At 58.9% G+C, this 23,359-nt stretch overlaps 3 protein-coding genes across 4 annotated transcripts; 1 reads left to right on the top strand and 2 right to left on the bottom strand.

Annotated features, from left to right (window-relative positions):
* Positions 1-6,983: 6,983 nt before the first annotated feature.
* SPSB3 (splA/ryanodine receptor domain and SOCS box containing 3) lies at positions 6,984-13,972 on the bottom strand. Of its 2 annotated transcripts, none has more exons than XM_040078939.2 (7): positions 13,490-13,972; positions 13,098-13,231; positions 11,451-11,631; positions 10,643-10,830; positions 8,792-8,894; positions 8,263-8,388; positions 6,984-8,037 (listed from the first exon to the last, which is right to left on the bottom strand). In XM_040078939.2, exons 1-7 carry the CDS (start codon positions 13,764-13,766, stop codon positions 7,688-7,690), a joined length of 1,359 nt encoding a protein of 452 aa, XP_039934873.1. In that variant the 5' UTR covers positions 13,767-13,972; the 3' UTR covers positions 6,984-7,687. The 2 variants fall into 2 exon arrangements, with proteins under 2 accessions (XP_039934873.1, XP_039934874.1); XM_040078940.2 differs by having other exon boundaries at positions 11,451-11,628; positions 13,490-13,969.
* A 1,085-nt stretch (positions 13,973-15,057) lies between these two features.
* On the top strand, positions 15,058-19,555 carry NUBP2 (NUBP iron-sulfur cluster assembly factor 2, cytosolic). Its single transcript, XM_040078950.1, has 7 exons — positions 15,058-15,122; positions 16,419-16,537; positions 17,139-17,337; positions 17,569-17,723; positions 17,859-17,969; positions 18,241-18,310; positions 18,898-19,555. The coding sequence occupies exons 1-7, from the start codon at positions 15,089-15,091 to the stop codon at positions 19,038-19,040; spliced, it is 831 nt and encodes a 276-aa protein (XP_039934884.1). The 5' UTR covers positions 15,058-15,088; the 3' UTR covers positions 19,041-19,555.
* A 1,409-nt stretch (positions 19,556-20,964) lies between these two features.
* Positions 20,965-23,341, bottom strand: IGFALS (insulin like growth factor binding protein acid labile subunit). The gene is given in 3 exon segments (XM_058422561.1): positions 20,965-22,578; positions 22,580-22,779; positions 23,326-23,341. Coding segments are annotated over 3 exon segments (1,830 nt in total).
* Positions 23,342-23,359: the final 18 nt, after the last annotated feature.

Consider the following 23,359-nt stretch of genomic DNA (forward strand, 5'->3'; position numbering starts at 1 on the left):
AACACTGTGCCGTGCAGACAAAGGCTTTTTGTCTCCTTTCATCACACTTAGCAACTTCTGCAGTTGGCAGAACTGCCTTCCTTCTCAGGCTCTTTTTGCACCTTTTTGCTTGTTTGGGGAGGATTTTCACCTTTCAGTCCAGTCATGGTCTTTCACCAGCCTGGAGCGTTGGTGCCTCTCACAGTGTGGCCTCTGCACAGGTGCAGACCTGTTTGCTTTCATACTGGACCACTGATCCTGCTGGAAATATTTCACCTTTTAGGATAAAGAGGGCTTAGTAGGGCCAGATGATTTCCTGAAGCACCTTTTGCTGGATACGGGTGATACAGTTATCAGAGCCAGAGCTACACAAAGTGCTCCACAGCACAGGGTCCGTTCCAAACTGCCATTGCTCCACCCTGGAACAAAGCTCTGATACAGAGCGGGGTGGTCTGAAAGTGGGAGTAGCTGTCTGAGAGCAGCAGAAGGTCTCCAGAGATACACCCAGGACACATGCTCCTTCCTCTGGCTCAGGTCAGACTTGCCTTTCCTGGCATTTGGCTTTCCCATTCTCGTGGAGTCCTGTTACCCTGGTTTTCCTGAGTTTTTTATAGCCTTTTGATTTTCATAAATGGAGTCAGATCTTTTTCGTTATTGTACAATATTAAGAGCAGTTTTCTACCTTTTCCCACAGATGTAACATAAACAAATCCTTTGTTTTTCATTCTCTGTCCTTTGTTTGCATATTTCTAACCTGAAAACAATTGTAACTGACAGTTGGTTTAGCCACTTGGCTGAGGGGTGAAAACCCCCAGAAGCCAATCTTCTGCTAGACCCACAAGTGTATAAAAAGTAAGAAATAAAACAAAGAGGCTCTCTCTCTGCCTGGTTTCAGCTTTTTGAGCTGGACGGAGAAACCTCTGCTCTGCAAAACCTCTTGTCTGCGTGTAGCTGCTTTGTGTGTCTCGGTGACAGAGTCCATAAAAGATTTCCTTGAAAGAAACACTCAGGGTACGCAGCCCAGGGAAACACTTGCACTTTGAAGTGGATGTTTGTGTTAGTTCTCACTTCTGTGCAGTGCTACAGCATTTTATTTATACCTGTGTTTCTTCCCTAAGAAATTCCCAGTCTATCCAGTCCATCCAAGACTGGAGAAGAACAGGCTGGAATAGGCAGTGCCAGGGAGGAGATGGGCCTGGAGGCCTTGGCATGTGTTCTGAGCGTGTCACTTGTGTGCTGCTCCCAGTCCTGGCTCCTTCCTGTCCTTAGGTGCACAGCAGAGGAGTCTCCTCTGTGCTGATGCTGGGATCACATCCAAAGCTCCTGCACAGATGCAGCTGGAGTAGCTTGGTCTGTCCTGTTCTGTCTCGAGTATTTCACAGAATCCCAGAATGGTTTGGGTTGGGAGAGACCTTAAAACCCATCTCATTCCAGTCCCCTGCCATGGCAGGGACACCTCCCACCATCCCAGCCTGCTCCAAGTCCTGTCCAGCCTGGCCTTGGGCACTGCCAGGGATCCAGGGGCAGCCACAGCTGCTCTGGGCACCCTGTGCCAGGCCCTGCCCACCCTCCCAGGGAACAATTCCTGCCCAATCTCCCATCCAGCCCTGCCCTCTGGCACTGGAAGCCATTCCCTGTGTCCTGTCCCTCCATCCCTTGTCCCCAGTCCCTCTCCAGCTCTCCTGGAGCCCCTTTAGGCCCTGGCAGGGGCTCTGAGCTCTCCCTGGAGCCTTCTCCTCTCCAGGTGAGCACCCCCAGCTCTCCCAGCCTGGCTCCAGCCCTTGGAGCATCAGGGATGATTTCTCAGGGACAGCCCCTGAGAAACAGCTCCTCAGCTCCTTCTCACTTACCCCTGTGAGGATAATTTTTTTTTTTTTTTTTTTTTTGTATGAAAACTCATCTGTGGCCTGTGGTGTTCTGCCAGCCAGTGGGTCTCATCATGGTTTGGGGTCTCCTCTCACTCACAGGGGAGCTGCTGCCTCACCTTTATCTCCAGCTCCGGGTCAGATCAGAGGTGGCAGATGTGGGACTAAGGCTGACCGTTCCCTCTTTACAGACAGCAGCCCTGTGGTGTGAGCCCTGTGCCCAGAGCAGGGCAGGCAGCAGCCCCTGAGCCTGGGAGTGCAGAGCCCCAGCTCCCTGGAAGCTTCCTTTGCCTCATGAGGAGATAATGGAGGTAAAACTTAGAGGCCGTGAAGGTTTCTGTCACTCGGGTTGAGCTGATGGCGAAGTCCCACATGTGTGAATTCTGTGAAGGAATGCTTTCCCAGGTATGTGGTGGCTGGCTCGGAGCAGGTTGTATCCATTTGCTTACACCTTCACCCTGGCTGGCAGTGGGATCGAGGAGGGGCTGCAAACTCTGAGGCACTATTTGGAGCCCCTTGTTCTTAGCACCCTTGTTCAGAGGGGGCTGAAGGAGCCTCCCCTCTCCAAAGCCACCACCAGCTGCTCAGCTGTGAGGGGCTGTTGGTTCTCCCTCAGTTCCCTGCCTGGAGGAGCTTGTGTCCACGCAGCGGTGCCCCTTGTGATGCCACAGCAGTCACAAACTAGGTCAAACACCATCTAAACCCTGGCTTGATATCCCCTGAGCTAAATTCCTGCCCTGCCTGAATGAGCCCCAAAGGGAGTTAGGACTCACAGCTTATGGGGAGATAAGAAAGATGAGCAGCTTTGCTGTAGCTGAGTAAACAGCTCTGGGCAGCTCAGCCCCTGCCCTGCCAGCCTGGCTCCATCCCTGTCATCCCTGCTCCATCTCTGCTATCCTTGCTCCATCCCCTGCCATCGCTGATCCCACCTCTGCCATCCCTGCTCCATCCCCTGCCATCCCTGCTCCATCCCCTGCCATCCCTGCTCCATCCCTGCCATCCCTGCTCCATCCCTGCAATCCCTGCTCCATCCCCTGCCATCGCTGGTCCCACCTCTGCCATTCCTGCTCCATCCCCTGCCATCCCTGCTCCATCCATGCCATCCCTGCTCCATCCCTGCAATCCCTGCTCCATCCCCTGCCATCCCTGCTCCATCCCCTGCCATCCCTGCTCCATCCCTGCTCCATCCCTGCTCCATCCCCTGCCATCCCTGCTCCATCCCTGCTCCATCCCCTTACATCCCTGCTCCCGTTTGGAAATGACGTCCAAGTTCAAGTGCAGCCTTTGACCGAACACCACCGTGCCCGTGCCCGCTAGGCCATATCAGGAAGTACCACATCCACTGGTTTTTGGCCACTCCCAGGGATGGTGCCGTGCTGCTCTCACCTGTGAGCTGAGAGCATCATCCTCACTTGTGAGAAGCGCTGAGGGCCTCGGGCTGCCCTGGCTCACTGGGGCTTTGGTCGGGGTGTGACACATTTCACCTCTGTCTCTCCTCTGGGTGCTGCAGCCATGGGGTAATATCACAGTGCTGTCCCTCCATGTGAGGCAGGAATTTGGCCTGCACCTCTCTGACGAGGGCAACAAAAAAACACCTGGACAAGCAGGTCATTCCCTCACATCCAGAGGATGTGGGAAGCCTCAGTGAAAGTTCCAGGAATGTCTGTCTGTGGCTGCCAGCCTGTCCTTGACACTGTCAGTGGAAGGGACCAGATTATTTGTGTGTCTCAAGATGTTCTTGAGTCTTTGCAGATGAAGATCTGTTCTCATGGTGAATGCAGCGGTGACTCAGCACTAGGGAAGGAAGGAAGATGACCTTAGGAAAATCTTTCCACCCCTGTGCTCTGGAGATGTCCAGGAAAGGAAGAAGATTGAGTGGGAAAAAATATTAGCTCTTAGCAGAAGGCGGCTTTAGAAGCAGCACAGAGCTTAATGCCAGGGCAGGGCTGCAGAGTCCGGGGTCTGGGCACACACCAGCCTCACCTGCTCCCAGCTCTTTCTGCAGGAGACAGCTGCAGCTGCAGGAGTTTCCTTCCTGCCCTTCCAGGGTCAGGGGTTGCAAGAGGAGGAGGACAACCCAGGGCTCTGGCAAGTGTGGAAGTGACAATTCCAGCAGTAGAACAGTCAGCCCTGCAGCAGCAGCAGCTACAGTAGGAGCTGTACTCCGCTGCTGGAGGCAAGCCCCCAAAGCCCTCTGTGGCCTGTTCAAGCCTGGAGGACAAGGGCAGGGAGGGCTGTCACGGGCATCCTCTCTAAAAGCTGTGCTGATGGAGCAAACAAGCCCTGAATGTGCCACCAGTTCCCCAGGGAAGCAAGCCTTGTCTCTGGGTGTGTAATTAAACCAGAGCCTTGTTCCAGCAGTACCTGCTCACCTCCTGTCGGCCCTCCCAGGCCGCTCCCTGCTGTGGTCTCTCTTCCCAGGACCTGCTCTCATCACCTTGGCACGTTCCCCAGGTGACACCTTTGGCTGCCCACCCGGCCAGGGCAGCTCAGTGGCTGTTGGGGAATCCACTGTCCCCCATGGTCTGTCTCTCAGCTCTGGTCCTGATGTCCCTGCAGCCCCTCAGGCAGAAAATGTGTCACCCCGGAGCTGTGGGGGCTTTCCACGGGACACCAACCTCCGAGCTTCCTGCTGTTCCTGACTGAGAAGGGCAGGAGCAGGATTAGACTGGGATGCTCTGACCCTTCTGACAGCAGCTCAGCCAATGGATGAAGGCACATTTTTATCAGCTCGTGCTTGTTTTTGTGAGATTTAATCATATAAAACTCCTACTAGATGAAGAACTCTGACAGAACTCTTTTTCTATAATCTCATGTAGCTAAATACTCTCCTGTCCTTGTCCTTCCCCTGGAGCTTTGGTCTCTGGTCTCAGCACAGCCCCTTTGGAAGATGTGTTTCTTCCACTGCCAGGGGGCAGGGCTGGATGGGATATTTGGCAGGAATTGTTCCCTGGGAGGGTGGGCAGGCCCTGGCACATGGTGCCCAGAGCAGCTGTGGCTGCCCCTGGATCCCTGGCAGTGCCCAAGGCCAGGCTGGATGGGGCTTGGAGCAGCCTGGGATGGTGGAAGGTGACCTGGGAAGGAGTGGGATGAGATGTGCTTTAAGTCCTTTCCAACCCAGACCATTCTAGGATTTTATGAAGTGGCCTTTCAGCTCTCTGCAGAGACAGCACACAAGTGAGTTTGTGCAAGGGCTGTTTCCAAGTGCTAGATATTTGTTCTGAGCTTTATCCCCCCCATCCTGCTATGTTTGGATGAAGGCTGAGTCATGGATCCTCACTGTAACAATGGGATTGAGTCCTGCAGGGAAGATTGGGGTCTTCGAGAGCATCTGTGCTAACTGTTCCCTCCTCTTCTGTACTTGAAGGCCTTGAGGGAATGCAGCACAGGTGATGACAAGTGACACCCTCTGAGCACCCCAGGGACATGGGACATCAGTGGCAAAGGCGTTGGAGCAAACTCACCCTTGCCCCATCTCTAAGCCCAGCCTTGTTCTGGCTCTCTCCTGGTCCCCACAGAGGGACTCTGGGCACTGTTGGTCACTCCTTTTATCTGCCACTGCTTGGCTGTGCCTCAGCTGCAGCTCGGAGCCTGGCCAGGGTAAGCAGCTGATTCTCCTTCAGAATAGAGACTTGCACATCAATAAATGTCTCATTCCAGATGTTTTCTTCAGCCTCTTGGCTCTCATTTCCTCTTTTGGCTTCCCCAGCTTTCTATCCTGCTGACTGGAAAGCTGCCTGTCTCCTGTGGGAGCTAAGGAATGTTGGAACAGGGGCTGGATGGAGCTCTGTCCTTGCAGGTGAGGTGGTCGACAAGCCGTGCATTTTCTTCAGCGTGTCCTGACTTTCCATGTCTGCTCTGGCTCTTTGTGGGATCTGCTACTGTAGATCCTGCTGTGGCTTCCAGGGACAGGTGGGTTCTGTTTTGAGTCACTTTGGAAAACACCTGCCATCTGTCAAAAGCAGCTGAGAGGAGAGGATCCACTTCCTTGGGGTAACACAGCCCAGGGCAGGGGAGTTTGTTCACTGAACAAGAGAAAATGCTGAATAAGCTCCAGAAAATCCATGGGAAATGGTGGGTTAGGATGGGATTCTCTTTTCCCAATGCAAATGCTCCATTATTACTCAGAAATAGCCACAGCCAGGATGGGGGTGGGTCAGGGCTCCCCCAGTGCCTGCTGAGGTTTGGGATTGTGCACTGGGGCTTTCCACAGCGTTACAGAACCCCTGCACTTCCTCACACAGCCCTGGAGCAACCAGTGCTGCAGGAGAGCCCCTCCAAGCCACCTTCATCCCTGCTGCTGCTGCTGCTTGAGTCAGTTCCCAGGGAAGAGCAAACCAGCAAGGCAGCTTGTTGTGGCTGCAGCACCGCTCCAGAGACACACACAGAGCCTGACCTGCTGCACAGAGGTTCTCCTTCAGAGCCTGGCCAAGAGCAGCAAGAGCCATCCATGCTTCAGGATTTGGGAATGAGCTCAGCGGGGGTGTGCGATGGGAGCAGAGGAAACAGCAGCAGCTGGAACGTGTTGGGAGAAAACCCACAGAGAACTGGTTAAAAGCCATTTCCCATCCACACCTCAGCTCTGTCCCACCTTCCAATGCCCTTTGCAAGGCTGACAGCACCAGCTCAGCCCTGACTCCTCAGCAGTGCACCAGAGGACTCAAAGGGTGGGGAAAAGCCCCGTGAGCTGACCACAGGCCCTGCAGGGACGGCCCTGGGTTGGCACCAGTCCTGTGGGAGCACAGAGCCCGTTTCCAATGAGGCACTTGTCCAGATCCTACTCCAGCATTTCCTCTCAGCAGGACCACAGTCTTGGAGGGGCTGCTCTGCTTCCAGGCTCTGGGGTGGGGGTTTGGGTTGTCTGTCCCAGCGTGACCTGCCAGAGGACAGGCACTATAAACCCTGCAGCCTCCCTTCCAGTGCACAGCCACTGGCATCATCAGCCTGGCTCTGCTGAGCATCACCCCAGCCAGACTTCTGCTGCAGGGAGAAGCAGAGGCAAGAGGATCTCTGCTGCCTCCACCTCCTCCAGCTCTGACACACAACTGCTGCAGCCAAAACCTCCCCTCCACTGCTGCCCCGGCTACTTGTGACAAGCACCTGCAGCCCCCTCCTTCAAGGGCCCCAAGAGGAACAACAGACAGCTTCTACTTTTATTATTACAGCTTAACAGTCTTGGAGAGAGGAGAAGCAGCAGGAACCAACATGCAAAGCAATTAAAAGTCCCCAGGGGCTGGAGGAAGACCACCCCCAGCTCAGCTCCTGTGCCTGCTCCCAGCAGAGTCTCTGGGGGCCCTTTCCCTCCAGCTGCTGCTCCGTCGTGCCCCGGAGTGGGACGAGGTCATGGCAGACACCAAACCTACACACAGAGAGGAGAGGACTGGCCTGGGACTGTGTCTCCATGAGCCAGGTCTGTTATCTGACTGGAATCCAGTACACTCCAACCAGGAGGCCGCCTTAATCGCCACAGAACATCCTGAACTGGAAGGGAGCCATGAAGATTATCAAATCCAACTCCTGTCATCAAGGCCAATTCCTTAAACGTTGTCTGTGCCAACAGGGAGAAGAGAGATCCTTCTGGAAGAGATGCTGGCTTCCACAGCAAGTCAGTAGATGAAGCTCAGATATTTCACCACAAATTTCTTGTGTCAGAACTGGCATCTCTCGCAGCCAGCAGCTCTTCTTAATGCCTGTGATGGATGTCGAGGCCAAAGATTTCCACAGCACCGGAGAAATCTTTGCCAACACGTAGAAATGGATGTCTCCAGAAGGCAGAGGCTCATCAGGCTTGACTGGCCCTTGCAGACAACACAACAAACCCCACCCACCTGGCTGCAGAGCCATTATGTCCTCCTGCACCTCTTCCTTTGGCAGGCCTTCGCATCCGAGCCGCACGAGCTGTCCGAGTCGCTCCCCGAGGACGAGGAGGAGGAGGAAGGCTTCGAGGTGCTATAGTTCATGCTCAAGACCCAGCCCAGTTTGTTGTGCAGCACCTGCTTGAGTCCCGGGGGCAGGGGCAGCACGTCCAGCGTGTCCACGTAGTCGGGCAGGAGCTGGCGCAGGCGGAAGCAGCACAGGTACTGCAGGGACGTGCAGCTGGTGCAGGACCGGATCACCTTCATGCTGCTCTTGGCCGCCGTCGAGCACACCATGGGGTAAAACTTCTTGTTCTGCAGCTTTGTGGCTGCCACCCCTGCCAGGGCACGGCACGTTAGTCTAGACAGAGGCATCTCCCCCCTCCCACCTACCCCAAACACATTAACTGCAAAGCTGTTGGGAAAAGCTTTCCATAAATCCCCATCTATTAAACAGCAAGTGACCTTCCTCCCACTCACTTCACACCTCGGTCCTTCTGCTTTCCCAGTGTTTGCTGCTGCAGCCAGACTCGAGTTCCTCCCACCCCATCCCTGGCTCTCACCTATGCACTTGCGGTTCTTGAAGAACGTGAGTGTCCCGTGCCACATGTCCAAATGCACCCCAATAATGGAGCCTTGGCCAAACCTCGAGGAGAAGTTTGTTTTGTCCCCCTTGTGATGCAGCAATCCTGAAAACACACCCAAAGAATGGCATTCTGTGAAAAACCTGCACTCCAGGAATTCATCCCGACTCCCATGCTGCTGGTACAGCTTCGCTCAGTGCCAAAAACTTCCCTGCATTTCTGAGCGCTGCCCTCCCATCCCAGAGTGGCTGGTGGACAGGGGAAAGCTGGAGTTTTACAACTCCAGAGCACAGGGAGCAGCACTGAAACCCCAAGCAGGGATGTGACAGCAGTACCCTGGTGCCCTGGGAGGGTCCCACACCAGGACTAAGGGCTCTGCAAAAAGTGGGCCAGAAGAGATGCTTTAAGGGCCGCAAGCTGCCAGCAGCTGCTCTGGTGTCCTTAACGAAGGGATTCACAGGTCTGGGGGCACCTCTTGTGCTACTGCTGCCCACCCTGCTGGTGTTACCTGTGTAAGAGAGGCCCCAGCTGTCCTCGTCCTTGCCCAGCAGGCTGCAGAAGGTGTGGCGGTACTTGTCCAGGTTCACGTCCGACGTCCCGATCCCCACCATCTGAGAGGAGTAAAGGAGTAACAACACAAGCTCAGTGTCTTTTCAAGCAACTAAACACAACCAAGATTCCACCTCCAGTTCTTCCCTCCTCTTCTTGCCTCGGCCCAAAACACCCAGAGGGGCTGGGTGAAGCCAAGTCAGAGGTTTAAGGGGGGAGCTGAAGGCTCCCAGCTCCAATTTCCTTTCCTAAGTGAGGAGGCCCAGCTAAACTGCTGGAGAAGGTCACTGTCCTGTTCATAGAGTCACGGAATGGTTTGAATTGGAAGGGACTGTAAAGCTCATCCCATTCCACTCCCTGCCATGGGCAGGGACACCTTCCACCATCCCAGCCTGCTCCAAGCCCCAATGTCCAACCTGGCCCTGGACACTGCCAGGGATCCAGGGGCAGCCACAGCTGCTCTGGGCACCCTGTGCCAGGGCCTGCCCACCCTCCCAGGGAACAATTCCTGCCCAGTATCCCATCGATCCCTGCCCTCTGGCACTGGAAGCCATTCCCTGTGTCCTGTCCCTCCAGCCCTTGTCCCCAGTCCCTCTGCAGCTCTCCTGGAGCCCCTTTAGGCCCTGCCAGGGGCTCTGAGCTCTCCCTGGAGCCTTTTCCTCTCCAGGTGAGCACCCCCAGCTCTCCCAGCCTGGCTCCAGCCCCTGGAGCATCTCCTTGGGCTCCTCTGGACTCTCTCCAGCAGCTCCACATCCTGCTGCTGTTGGCCCCAGGGCTGGGGCAGCTCTGCAGGTGGGCTCTCACCTGAGGGGGCAGAGGGGCAGAATCCCCCCTCCTGCTGCCCACGCTGGGGCTCAGCCCAGGACATGGGGTGGTTCTGGGTGCTAAAGTCCAGTTCTCATCCTCCAACACTCCCTGTCCTTCCCCCAGAGCTGCTCTCACTCCCATCTCGGCCCAGCCTGGATCGGTGCTTGGGATTGCCCTCACCCAGGTGCAGCACCAGCACCTGGGCCTCGTTCCACTTTTTTCCCTTGGCCCCCCCTCTCCAGGTCTCTGGATGCCACATCCCTCACCTCCAGGCTCTCACCTCCCCACACAGCTGGCTGAGGATGCCCTGATCCCACTGTCCATGTCCCCAGCAGAGATGTGAGACAATACTAGTCCCAATGCCAGCCCCTGAGCAATGTCACTCGTCACTGGTCTCCTTTGACTCTCAATCTTTGCATGTGACCATCCAGACAATTCCATACCCACCAAGTGGTCCCTCTATCAAATCCATGTCTCTCTCAGTTAGAGATAAGGATGCCACGCAAGGCAGCAGCAAATGCTTTGCACAAATTCAGGTAGATGAGATCAGCTCCTGTTCCCTCTTCCACCAACACTGCAACCCCTCCACAGAAGGCCACTGAATTCCTTAATGAAGCCATGATGGATGTCATCAATCACATCCACACTTTCCATGTACCTTTGCATAATTTCCAAAAGGATGTGCTCCATGACTGCCAGGCCCAGAAGTGAGACTGGTCAGCCTGCACTTCCCCAGACCCTCCCATTTCCCTTTCTAAAAACGGGGGTTATGTTTCCTCTTTTCCAGTCACCGGGAACCTCACCAGGCTGCCACAGCTTCTCCAATACGACAGATAATGGCTAAGCCACTTCATCCACCAGATCAGATCCCAGGGCTGCATTTCATCAGATCCCCATGGACTTGCTCACTTCCACACAGCCCCAAACCTCATCTGCCATGGTGCAACCTCATCCTGCCAGCCCCTGTCCAAAATCCTGGGATTTCTGCGTGCCCCACACGTACCATGTCGGTGCCGTACACCGGGGAGGTCATCTTGATCTCCCAGAAGTGCTGCCCCTCCGCCAGCTCCCTGTTGCCGCGGATGGCGGCCGTGCCGCAGCTGTACTCCATGTGGAAGTTCACCTTGCGGTTGTCACACGTCAGCAGCGTGGCCGTTGACTTGTTCAGGTCATCCCACACCCAGTCGAAATCTGTTGAGAAAGCACAGAGGGGACAAGGATGGGCAAAGACCCTCAAGGAACGAGCCCCAAGCCAAAGCACAGGCAGATGTTTGTTTTGAAGGCCTGTTGGTGGGTTTGTTTGTATTTCTCTTATTGTTTAAGAGGATAAATCTTAAGCTGTGCACATCAGAGAACGCTTGAGGCCTGAACTACTCTGCAGTGTCCCACCAGGGATAGGTCAGCGCTCCAAAGGTGTCAGAATTCACCAGGCCCAGTTTTGGCTGACACCAGGCAGAGCGTCCCTTCTCCCCAATCTCCTCAGGGGATCAAGGGGTGGCTCTGCCATGCCCAGGCTCTCCCTCCCCATCCAAGCCCACCCTGTGCTCTGAGCCAGGCACCCTGCCAGCCCCTGCAGGGATCAGGAGGGCCCTAAGCACCGGCTCTGTTTCGCTGGGGCCTAAGCCAGATCGGAAAGCAGGTCCCAGAGGTGAGCGCTGACGCCGTAACAGCATCAGCCCTGAGCCCGGAAACATGACAGCAGGGACGGGCTGGTAATCCTCCTACGGGCTCAGGGGGTAAACCAAGGAATGCTGGGACAGGGGCAGGGCACTGCAGGGGTCCCCCCATGCCGAGCCCCGGGGATCCCTTACACTCGTCCTCCTCGCCGCAGCGGCAGTCGCGGACGCGGTGCAGGGCGTGCTGGCTGGAGCAGTAGGGAGCTTCGCTCTGGTTCTCACAGTTGCAGTAGGACTCTCCAGTCACAGGGAGGGCGCTCGGGATGGAGGGAGACAGGGAGGAAAACTCCGGCTCCGAATCCGAGTCGCTGTGCTGCTGGGGAGAACAGGAAACGCTCACTGCTGGGCATCCCTGGCCGTGGGAGCTGGGCTGGGACAAACCCCAGGCTCATGTCACGGCCTGTCACACAGGGAGGCTGTGCCCATGGAATCGCCCTGCTTTGGGACGTGGATGGTGCCTGCTGAGCTGCAGGGACCTCTCAGCACTCTGCAGTGCAGGGACATTCTTTGTGCCTGCCCAGGACACAGAGCTGTCACAGCAGGGTGACAGCCCGAGTCTGGAACACACACATTTTGGAGGAAATTCTGTGCTAAACCTTTGGCTTTCACCAGGCAGGTCCCAGCCATCAGCAGAGCTGAGCACTGCTCTGGAGAGGCTGTGAAGAGACTGGGAGGCACAAGGAGGAGAAGGGAGAGGGGGCAGAACAAAGGGAGCCAGTTGAGCAGCACGGCTGCAGCTCCTCAGGCCAGCACTGCAGACAGGCCCACAGGGAACCCAGGGCAGGATTAAAGGGCTTTTGTTTACTTTCATGAACACAAAAACCTGATTTACTCCTCCCTGGTGCCAAGAGACCAAAGTGATCCTGGACTGGACACCGTGAGAGCCACAGCCCAGTTTCACTCCTGTGTTATGGTGTTGCCTAAGGGATTCTCTTATCACTGGCTGCAGAGTTACTCCAAGTGTACCTGCTTGTTGTTCACCCCCACGGTCAGGGGTACTTAATAATAAAAACTCTAAACTAAACATGTTCTTGCAGCTGTGTAAGACAGGGAATTGAAACTACTTGGACTAACATATGTACTGCCCAGGCCTCCTTCTTTGGCTGGCAGAACCAAGAGCTTGGGTTCTGTCTTTCCTAACTTCTAACTTTCCCAAGTACTGCTACCTAGAAATCCTAGGAACAGAAAACAGCTTATTTTCTGGGAGCACAGTGCCTGAGTTTGGACACTGTGCTCTGGCAGAGCCTCCTGGCTTCAGTGTGGCTCTGAAGCTCCTGGAGCAGCTCCTTGTGTCCCCACCACTGCACAGGGAACTCAGCTCACGCACTCAAGAATTAGGGAAATAGGGCAGGGTGGTAGAAGCGAACCAGTCACTCCTTGCACTGTTCTGCTCTCCCTGCCGTGTTCCCTTGTCCAGCACACCTGGACCAAGTTCAGAAGTGAGGTTCATGCTGCAGAGCAGGAAATGTGAGGAAATTCCAGTCTGAAGACGCTGCCCTGCAATCCCCACCACCATCTCACAGCCCAGGAGGGAGCACAGCCAGCCAGATTAGGGAACTGATCCACTTCAAACACTCACCTAGAGCTCTACTAACAAAAAAACATTTAAAAATATGATATGTACTTTATGTACGACACACCCATTCTACGCTTGAAAAAGCATTTAGCTTAGTACCGATATCGACCATTACTAAATCCTTTCTGCTTTCAGCCAGCTCAGAGCTGGTATGAGGGAAAGGAAAACGTGCCCCTGTGCCACCCAGAGCCCCGAGCGCAGCCTACCTGCCCGTCCGAGTCGTATCCCCAGCCCCGTGCGCCGGCCCAGCCGTCGGCCTCGCGCCGCACCCCGCTCAGGACGAAGTGCCAGGCCCGGCTGCTCCGCGGGCGCCGTGCCATGCTGCCCCCGGACAGGTACGCTGCGGAGAGGAGCACGGGTTACGCTTCTGTCACCTGCCACGGCCGCGCCCCGCGCCACCAGACACCCCCAGGGGCACCAGCACAAGGAGGTGCCATCCGCATCAAGAGCCTCTGCAAACTTCAACCTCTCTCTCCAGCCAGGGTCAACTCCTCCCGGAGCCAGGTGTTCAACCGGCCCCTAGAAACGCTCTGAGTGCCCAGCGGTGGTGGCAGCAGCTGCCCCTCTGCAGGAACTGGATGCAGCAGCCACCTCTCACCTGGCCTGGGAAGCTTCAGGGCTGTCAGAATCACAGAATTCACAAGGTTGGAAGGACCTTCAAGCTCATCTCGTTCCACCCCCTGCCATGGGCAGGGACACCTTCCAGCAGACCAGGCTTCTCCAAGACACAGCCTCCCTGGTGCCCAGTGACCCTCCAGCAGCTGTCCAGGCTCTGGCCCCCTGCAGCCCGTCGGTCTCCAGGGAAGACTGTCCACCTGCAACTGCCCTCTCATGGAAGACTTTGCTCTCAGTGCTTGGAGAGGAAGAGAAACCATTTTCCTGATCACTGGAGGGAAAACCAGGCTTGTGGCAGACTTGTCCCAGCTTGCCCCAAGGACAACAGGCAGAAGGGAAGGAGCTGCTTGTCACCCAGCCCAACAGGGATGTTGTTCAGAGACAGATTTCCCCAGGCTCCTTCCCTGTGCTCAGCCTGACAGGCCACACCAGCTCCCACACAGGACCATTGCACTGGATGTGACAGGGAAATCTCATCTGCCTGAAGTTTATCCTTGCAGGATTCAGCTCCCCACCGAGAGGCACCATCAGGGCTGTAACCCTTGAACCCTCTCTCTCAGCTCAGTCCCAAGCCAAAGCCTGCCATGAAGCACCTGGTACTGCTCCTCCTGTGCCTCAGTACCCAGTGGGACAGCTCTGTTCCCTGCCCTGGACATGCTCCAGCCCACAGTGTCTTTGCTGACCAGAACTACCCCGAGGGATGGAGATGCCTCAGCAGTGCCAGCAGAGGGGACGGCCACTGTCCCGCTCCTGCGGTCACAGCAGTAGTGCAACAAAAAGCCGATTACCCCTGAGAGACCCTGGGCCCGCTGCGGCCTTTCCGGGGGCCCGAGGCGATGCTGCGGCGTGACCCGCACAGTGCCCGCGCTGCCCCAGCGCTTCCCCGGGCACCGAGCGGCGCGGGGGGACCACGGCGGAGGGCTCGGCCCGGCACCCTGGCCGCGGAGGCAACGACTCCACCGAGGGCGGGCAGCGGAGCCCCGGCTGTCCCGGCAACTGAGGCCCGCCGGACACGACCAGGCCAGGCTAGGCCAGGCCACGGCGCTTGGGTCGCACAAGCCCGGCCCGCCCTGAGCCAAACCCCAGCCCCCGGCTCCCCGCTCCGGCCCGTCCCCCGAGCCCACGGCCCACCTGCCCGGCCCGGCCCGGCCCGGCCCGCCCGGCGCTGCCCCGGCCCGGCCCCGCGGCGCTCTGACCTACTTTCCCCAACCGGGACATAAACAATCCGCTCCCGGCACCGCCCCCAGACGCTCATTGCCTGCGGCCGCTCCGCGCCCTTTTGCCATTGGCTGAGCGCTCTGTCACTCACAGGTGCAGGGGGCCGGAAGGGGGTGGGGTCTGAGAGAGCCCAGGGCTATTGGCTGCCCTGTGTGCCAATCGCCAGACAGTGGCGCCATTGGGAGGCCGCTCGCGAAGGGAAAGCGCTAAGTCCATTGGCTGGTCCGAGGGGAGCACGAGAAGTGGATTGGCTGCGAAGCTCTGGGAGGCGGGGCCTCAGGTGAGAGCGCTGTCGGCGATTGGACACAGTACCTGTCAGTCTGAGGGGGGGGCGCCGCGCGCCGGCGGAAGACGGAAGCGGGTGATGCGGAGAGACAACATGGAGGAGACGGCCGGGGGTGAGCGGCGGAGAGGCCGTGGCCCGGGGGAGCCGGGGTCTGGGGTCTCGGCCTAGGGCGGGCCCGACTCGCCTCGCGAGGCACGTCCCAACCGGAATGGCCGGGCCTAGCGGGGGTCCGGACCCGGTTCCGCGGAGTTCCGAGGTGCTCGGGCCGAGCCGGTGCCGCGGTGTTCGGTCGGACTCCTGGTGAGGGGAGCTCCGGGCCGGGCCGGGCTCCCACGGGCGGCGGGCACCGGTTATCGGGAGGTGACGCTGAGCCTTGCCAGGGGCCCGGGCCTGGCTGTCGCGGCAGACCGCCGAGTACCGGGGCCGGGCGCGGGGCTGCCGCTGTCACCGGGCGGTGTCCCGGGAGCCCCTCGCTGCCCCTCCCCGGGCCCCTCCTCACCCCCTCCCCACTGTGAGCCCCGCGGTCTTTACCGTCGGTGGAGGTGCGGATGAGCTCTGCCATGGTGTGTGCGGGCTCCATGCCGCTCTGCTGCCGGGCCAGCCCCGGCGCGGTGTGTCCGGAACGCGGCCCCGGGTGTGCGGGCGCTGTTTGCCCGCTGTGGCTGGAGCGCTGCGCTGCCCCCTGTGCCGCCCCGGGCCAGGGACAGCGGTGCCGAGCGCTCCCTGCTCTGGGGAGCTGAGCCCAAAGTAGAGCCGGGAGTGCTGACAGCACAGGAGAGAATGGAGGGAGAGGAGCGTGGGACTGGCAGGAAGCGACTGGTGTGGCGTGGAGGAAGGAAACGCCAAGGGCCTGAGCTCACCAGCAGCCTCCGGGCTGGGCCTCATGTGCCCAGTGCGTGTTTATTGCTCTGCTGCCCAATTGCCGCTTAGGTCATCGGGACAAGCTTTGGCTAAAAAGCTAAAAAGCTTGACCTAATAAACAAGTGTTTATTGCCATTGTTCTCATTGTCCCTTTTCTGATGACAAGGGACAACGTGGAGCCTCTGGCACATCCAACTCTTCCTTCCCACTGCCTTACATTGAGGTCAGACCTCACCAGGGCTGCAGCTCTGATCTCTGCTCCCTGTGACAGGGACAGGACCAGGGAACGGCTGGAGGTGTGCCAGAGGGGTTTAGGTTGGATTTTAGGAAAAGGTTCATCCCCAGAGGGTGCTGGCACTGCCCAGGCTCCCCAGGGAATGGGCACAGCCCCGAGGCTGCTGGAGCTTCAGGAGTGTTTGGACAGCGCTGCCAGGGATGCCCAGGGTGGGATTGTTGGGTGTCTGTGCAGGGCCAGGAGCTGCACTGCGTGATCCCTGTGGGTCCCTTCCAGCTCAGGACATTCTGTGATTCTGTGATACACTTGCAGAGAGAACCAACCTGGCCGGGGTGCGGCACATCCTGCTCGTGCTGTCCGGGAAGGGCGGCGTTGGGAAGAGCACCCTCTCCACCGAGCTGGCCCTGGCGCTGCGAAACGCTGGGAAGAGGGTGAGTGAGGGTTTGGGGTGCTGAGCTCTGGCTTTTCCCATCCAGCCTTCAGCTGGGCTGGATTTTGCCCACCCTTTCCGTGTGGGTGTCCTTGGTGGGCAGTGTGTGCATTGTCTGTGAAAATGCAGTTTGTGGGATCCAGTTCAGGTAACTGGATCAGGTACTGCAGTTCATTTCTCTTCTATCTATTTTATTAAATCACCCAATATTTGTTGCTGAAATTGGCACTGGGACGTGACTTTGCCGCTTTGTGGTGTCAGCCTCTCTCCCTCTGTAGGGTGAAGTGGATGAGCTCAAGGACTCTTAAAATGGGGATAGAAAGGAAATGTGTGGGCAGGAGACAGACTGAATTCCCTGAGAATCTTTTTGAAGGATCTGTGCAGCCAGTGCCACTTGGGTTCTGGCATAAAGCACTTGGAAACACCCAGGAGGTGCTCCTTGGGGAGAAGGAGGGATATGAAATTTAAAGCATTTGTGCTTCATGCGTGGCTGCTGAGCTGCAGAGGCTGTGTGGAAGTGCTGTGAGCAGCCCCGATTCGGGTGGTCGGGGGTTGCTGGGCCCACCCTGCCGGGCTGTCTGAGGGGCTGTGCCTGTCCCCAGGTGGGGATCCTGGACGTGGACCTGTGTGGCCCCAGCATCCCGCGCATGCTGCGGGTGCAGGACAGCGCCGTGCACCAGTGTGACAGCGGCTGGGTCCCCGTCTTCGTGGGCCAGGACAAGGCCATCGCCCTCATGTCCATCGGCTTCCTGCTGGAGCGGCCGGACGATGCCGTGGTGTGGAGGGGACCCAAGAAAAATGGTAACACCGGGGTTTGCTGATGGTGAAACCTCCTGTGAACCCCCCTGGAGAGGTTATTCCTTGGGGGAACAAAGCTCCTGTTCCACAAGGATGAGTTGAAGTCACTCAGATGGGGAGAGTGCAGCACGTGTTGTGCTGACAGACGGCCCTGTCCCCTCTCCCTGGGGCCCTGCCCCGTCTGAAACCCCGTTGTGGTTTGGGTTTCTTTATCTTCCTCCTTTATTTCCATAGCTTTGATCAAACAGTTTGTCACCGACGTGGCCTGGGGGGACCTGGACTTCCTCATCGTGGACACGCCGCCGGGCACGTCCGACGAGCACATCTCCACCGTGGAGGCCCTGAGGCCCCACCAGCCGCTGGGAGCGATCCTGGTCACGACTCCTCAGGTAGGACACGGGGCTGCAGCTCCTGGCAGGCAGCAGGTGTGGAGGGGAGAAAGGGCTGTCTGTGGACGCTTGTTGTACACATCTGCTCCGGTCAGCGTGGCCAGAGGGATCCCCAGCTGCCGCTGTTCCCCTCAGGCCGTGTCCGTGGGGGATGTGAGGCGGGAGCTGACCTTCTGCAGGAAGGCGGGACTGCGGATCCTCGGCATCGTGGAGAACATGAGCGGCTTCGTGTGCCCCCACTGCTCCGTGAGCTCTCCTGACCTTATTGTCCAGCCTTGGGGCTGGTGTGGGCTCTTCCTTGTGCTGATGGGGTGGAGAACTGGGAAATGCCACGGGGGTGATGCCGTGAGCCCGGGAGAGGAGGCGCTGCCGGCTTTGGGCTCTGCTCTCCTGAGGAGCGCTGGGAGAGGGCGGGGGCACAGGGAGTGCCTGGGGCTGGAGGGTGGAGGGCAGCTGGCTCTGCTCAGGGCCTGGCAGCGGCTCTGGCCTTCCTGACTCACCGCTCTTCCTCCTTCAGGAATGCACAAACGTCTTCTCCAAAGGCGGAGGTGAGGAGCTGGCCAAGCACGCCGGGGTGCCCTTCCTGGGTGAGTGCCTGTCGAGCAGAGCTCTGCTCAGGGCTGATCTCCCGGTGCTCCGGGAGGCCTGAGCACAGGGAAGGAGCATCGCAGGGGCAGAGGGGCTGGGCTGTGAGCCCCAGGCACCTGGGCAGAGCTGAGGTTTGTGCTCTGCTTCTCTGCCATCCAAACTCCGCACAGTGAGCCCCTGGCCCTGCTGGGGCAGAGATGGTGATGCCTGCAGCCTGCTCTGACTGCTGACATCTTGGTGTAAATGGTGTAAACAGGCCTGGAGCTCCCTGGAGCTCCATGAGAACCATGTTGGAATGTCTGGAGCCTTCCCAAGAAATGGGGGCTGAGGGCTGAACCCTGGATGGGGCTGGGATCAGGAGGGAGGGAGAGCCCCTCTCATGAAGCACCAGGTTGGGGTGGGGTCTTGGACCCAGAGGATGTGGTTGCAGGTGAGAATTCTCTCCTGGAGAGCTCAGGGAGGGTAGTGGTGGCTCTTCCCTACCACTTTCCCTGGAGCTGACTGTGGCAGTGTGTGTTTTATCCCTGGCTGCAGACCTTGGCCCTACAGGGAGTGAGCTCTCACTCTCCCCTCCCTTGTCCCACAGGCTGCGTCCCCCTGGACCCCCAGCTCAGCCAGAGCTTGGAAGAAGGCAGAGACTTCATCCAAGAGTTTCCCAAGAGCTCTGCCTTCCCTGCCTTGACTCACATTGCCCAGCAGATCCTGGATACATCGCAGAGGAGCTCCTGAGGAGGGTGTGGGGCTGGACTGGTGCCGGGCTGGCAGCCCCAGCAGCAGGCAGGGGGTGCAGGAGCTGTTCAACTCAGTCTCACTGGGGTGTGAGGGAGGGAGGGGAGCACGGATTGCTGCTGGCAGTCCCAGAGGAAAGTAGCTGCATCCCCTCAGACTCAAAGAGACTGAAGCTGCAGCGTCAAATGCTGTTCTTCCCTCAGCGTTCCCACATGGCTCTGATCAGCTGGATCGTGGCTCCGTGTGCTGCTGTCCTGCCTGATGGATCACACAGGACTTGCTTCAGTGGCTGGGTGCTCCCATGCGGAGCCAGGCCAGGCCCCTGTGCTCGGAATTCTCGGCTCACTGGTTCCTGATGGGCCAGGTGAGGGCACAGCGTGGGCTGGGTGTGAGGAAACGCCCTCAGGAGCTGTCTGGGAGCTGCATCCCATCGTGCTGGAAGCCTTGGGCCTGCCGGGCTTGTGTCACTCAGGAATATTTTTCAAGGTTCCGGGCAGTAAACACATTTCTTAAAATGCGAGTCTGAGACTTCTGTTTCTCCATGGCTTCAGGCCTCGCTGTATCTCTGAGTCTTGGCCCTTCACATGCATCAAGGTGCTTCCTGCTTTTCCCTGGTTTCCCTGCTGGAATTCAGCTAAATCTCTCCTGTAGCAGTGTCAGGATCCAGCCTGTCCCTCGTCTTGCTCTGAGCTGGCCTTTGCAGCTCTTCATGGGATGCTTTATCCCACTGCTCTCCAACCCCAGCCTGGGGCTCCTCTGTGTCCCCAGGTGGTTCCTGCTCCATTCCCTCCCCAGTGTCCTGTTCCTGCACCTCTTCCCAGGGGCTGCTGCTCCCATGGGAGCTGCGCTCCTCGTGCAGGCCTGAGTTAAGCTGTGGAAGCAGTGAAGGTGGTGGCCTTGCATCTGCTGTCCCTCCCTCCCGGACTCTGAGCCCCTCCTGCCTGCCTCCCTCTCCGCCTTTGGGACTCACCCTCACAGTCAGGTTTTGGGAACACAGGGAAGTTCTGGGTTTCCGCTAACGAGCCTGGATTACAGCAGGCAGGCAGTGCCTGGAGGAGAGCAGGAGCAGCATCCAGCCCTGCTCCCGCTGCACAGGGACCCACACCCGAGCAGGTTTCCCCTCAGGCAATTTTCCAGGAAAATTTTGTCTGACCTTTGGACACTTATCTGGGATTTGGAGAGCTGGGCAGTAGCGCTGGAATCTGTCAGGGCTGTTGGCTTCTGTGGGATAGCTGGGAATTTCTCGCTCCCTCCCTGGGAATGTGCCACCCACCTGGGGCTTGCAGGGAATGCAGGGAGCCCCCGGCAGCCTGGATCCCTCACCCTGAGGGGCTCCGGGGAGAAATCCCGGCTGTGGGCAGCACGAGCTTTGGAAAAAACGTAACTTACAAGGTGGGTTGCAATAGCTCCAAAGGTTTATTTGTCTGCTGCCATTTATCAGGTGAGCAACGAGCGGCTTTCTGTGCCCTGCCTACACCTGCTGCTGCAAGGAATCATTACAGCAAGTCCTCTGCCCCCTTCCCTAAGCTCTGGGGGGGCTTTTAGGATTTCTCCACCGCTCCATGGCAGGAAAACGCTTTGATTTTTTTTTTTTTTCTCATAAAGGTCCTGGCCTGGGCAGGGCTGCCCCTCGCTGTGGCCGCAGGGCTGGGGGTGCAGCATTCCCCCATCCAGAGATGCTCCTGCTGGGAGCAGCCACGCTCTGCCCTGGAGGCTGCCATTTAAATATTGAAGGACCGAAATACTCAGTTTGAAGCCCGGGCTGGGGCCGGCGCCCATCCAGCATCTTCTGAGCGAGGCGGCTGCTGGAGGTGGCGGCAACTCTCTGCTCGGCTGGGGGTGGCCACGGAGCCCCGGCTGCCGCTGCTGCCCCGGGGGGGCCGGGGAGGGGGCGGGTGAGGGTCCCTGGGAGGGCCGGCCCAGCTCAGCAGTGAGCAAAGCTCTCCTGGGCAGTGTCACGGAGGTCCAGCCCCGCCAGGCCCGGGGGGTGCAGGCAGGTGAGGTTGTTGTAGGTGTAGACGGGGACGTGGGCGTCGTCCCCCTCGGCCACCGACTGCGCGAAGCGCGGCACCACGGCGGGGTGCTGCAGGGAGAAGTCCCGCAGGCCCTTCAGGGAGCAGTTGCAGTGCCAGTTGTTGCCCCCCAGCCACAGCTGCTCCAGGGTGAAGGGGGGGCACAGGAAAGCCACCGAGAAGGTCTCCAGGGAGTTGTTCCTCAGGCTGAGGTACCGCAGGTTGGCCAGGGGGAAGATGACGCTGTTGTCCAGCGTCTCCAGCTGGTTGTGGGAGAGGTCGAGCCAGAAGAGTCTCTGGAGAGGGCTGAAGGTGTCCTGGGAGATCTCCAGGAGCTGGTTGGAGGAGAGGAAGAGGTATTCCAGGTTGCTCAGCCCCACGAAGAGCCGGGGCGAGAGCTGGCTCAGCCTGTTGTGCTTCAGGTCGAGCTCCAGGAGCTCGTGCAGTTCGCTGAAGCTCTGGTCCTCGATGACAGAGATGCTGTTGTGCTGCAGGAAAAGCCGCCGCAGGCTGGAGAGCCCGGAGAAGGTGTTGGCCCGGATCCTGCCCACGCAGCTGTGCTCCAGGTGGAGGCTGTGCAGCTTGGTGACCCCCTTGAAGACAAAGTCGGGCAGGACCTTGATGCAGTTGGCCGACAAGTGCATCACGGCCACGTTGTGCAGCCCCAGGAAGGCCCCGGCCCTGACGTCCTGCAGCTGGTTGTTGTTGAGGCTGAGCACCTCCAGCTGGCCCAGCCCCTCGAAGGTCCTCTCCGCCAGACTCCGGATCCGGTTGTGCCCCAGCTGCAGCTCCTCCAGGAACTGGAGGTCCTTGAACGTCCTGGGCCTCAGGCTGGTGATGGAGTTGGTGGACAGGCGCAGGACGTGCAGGCTCAGGAGGCCCAGGAAGGTGTCCTCGTAGAGCGAGACCAGGCGGTTGTGGGACAGGTCCAGCCACCGCAGGGACTTCATGCCCACGAAGGCGCGGGGCGCGATGGCGTTGATCTGGTTGTGGTTCAGGTACAGCTTCTGCAGCTTCTGCAGCTTGACGAAGACGTTGATCTTGATGCCCTTGAGCGCGTTCCCGCTCAGGTCCAGCTCCTTCAGCTCGGTGAGGCTGCAGAAGAGCTGGTGCTGGAGGTAGGGCAGCTTGTTCCCAGCCAGGATCAGCTCCCTCAGGTTGGGCAGGTCGTGGAACACCTTGTCAGGCAGCACCACCAGCGAGTTCCAGCCCAGGTTCAGGTACCAGAGGTTGGAGAGCCCGGCAAAGAGCCCTTCCTCCACCTTGCTGAAGTGGTTGTTGTTGAGGCTGAGGGACACGAGGTTCTGGGTGTGCAGGAAGGTGTGCGGGGCCAGGTGCTTGAGGTGGTTGCGCTCCAGGTGCAGGTGGTAGAGGCTGCGCAGCCCGTGGAAGGCGTGCTGCTCCACGGAGCCCAGCTGGCTGCTCTGCAGGTCCAGGAAGTCCAGGGCTGATAAATTCCTGAAGGCAGCGGCCGGCAGCTGCGTGAAGTTGTTTCCGTCCAGCCACAGGGCTTTGGCGTTGGGGGGGCACATCCTCGGGCAGGCGGGTCAGGTTACGGCCGCTGCAGAAGACGTTCAGCTCCTCGCTGTAATCGTCCAGGCTGCAGGCGCAGGGGCTGGGGCAGCGCGGGCCGTCCCCGTCCCCCGGCTCCTTCGGGGGGTCCCCCCCGGGGGGCTGGGAGGCGGCAGCCAGCAGCAGGGCCAGGGGGAGCAGGAGGGGGATACCTGCTGGGGGTGGAGAAAGGGGACACTGTCGCTGCAGGGCCGTGGCTGCTCCAGGGGACACCCTGGGGACACCCCTGGGACCCCTTGGCTGGGGGTCGGGGTGGGGGGTGGAGGGGTCACTCCCAGCCCGATGCATACGCGGGGCAGCTGCGGGAGTTTTCAGAGGCTGGATCCCTTGGGAAGCGGTCCCAGAGCCCCACCCGACTCCTGCCACAGCTCTGACCCCTCGGGTGCAGGGACCCCCCAAATTCATCTCCGTATTGCAGCGGCAGCTTCTCCCTCGCGCGGGGAAAGGCCCCCAGACCCCTCTCCCGTTCCTCCCCAGCTGCCCCTTTGACTCCTCCGCACCGCAGGGTCTCGGAACCGCGGTCCCTGTCCCGGTCTGGGCTCTGCCCTGCAGCCCCCCCAGGCAGCCGGGGAGCCCCAAATGTCTTATTAGCAGCGGAGGAGGAGCAGAGCGAAGGGTGACTGGAGCCCGGGCAGAGTCTGAGCGTGTCCCCCCAGCCCCTGCCCGTCCCCCAGCCCTGCCGAGCGCAGTTCCAGCCTCACCTTTGCCTGCGCTCATGGCGGCGGGCAGGGCAGG

The sequence above is a fragment of the Hirundo rustica genome, chromosome 15 (genome assembly GCF_015227805.2).
Source record: "Hirundo rustica isolate bHirRus1 chromosome 15, bHirRus1.pri.v3, whole genome shotgun sequence".
Classification (NCBI taxonomy): Eukaryota; Metazoa; Chordata; class Aves; order Passeriformes; family Hirundinidae; genus Hirundo; species Hirundo rustica.

What these genes read in the sequence shown, in the direction of transcription:
- NUBP2 (XM_040078950.1), top strand. Translation starts at nt 15,089, where the DNA reads ATGCGGAGAGACAACATGGAGGAGACGGCCGGGG. An exon ending in GAGGGGACCCAAGAAAAATG is followed by an intron (nt 17,338 to 17,568) that starts GTAACACCGGGG and finishes TTATTTCCATAG; the next exon opens with CTTTGATCAAACAGTTTGTC. An exon ending in TCCTGGTCACGACTCCTCAG is followed by an intron (nt 17,724 to 17,858) that starts GTAGGACACGGG and finishes TGTTCCCCTCAG; the next exon opens with GCCGTGTCCGTGGGGGATGT.
- SPSB3 (XM_040078939.2), bottom strand. Translation starts at nt 13,766, where the DNA reads ATGGTTTCTCTTCCTCTCCAAGCACTGAGAGCAAAGTCTTCCATGAGA. An exon ending in CCTGAAGCTTCCCAGGCCAG is followed by an intron (nt 13,232 to 13,489) that starts GTGAGAGGTGGC and finishes TCCTCTCCGCAG; the next exon opens with CGTACCTGTCCGGGGGCAGC. An exon ending in CTGCGGCGAGGAGGACGAGT is followed by an intron (nt 10,831 to 11,450) that starts GTAAGGGATCCC and finishes CTTTCTCAACAG; the next exon opens with ATTTCGACTGGGTGTGGGAT.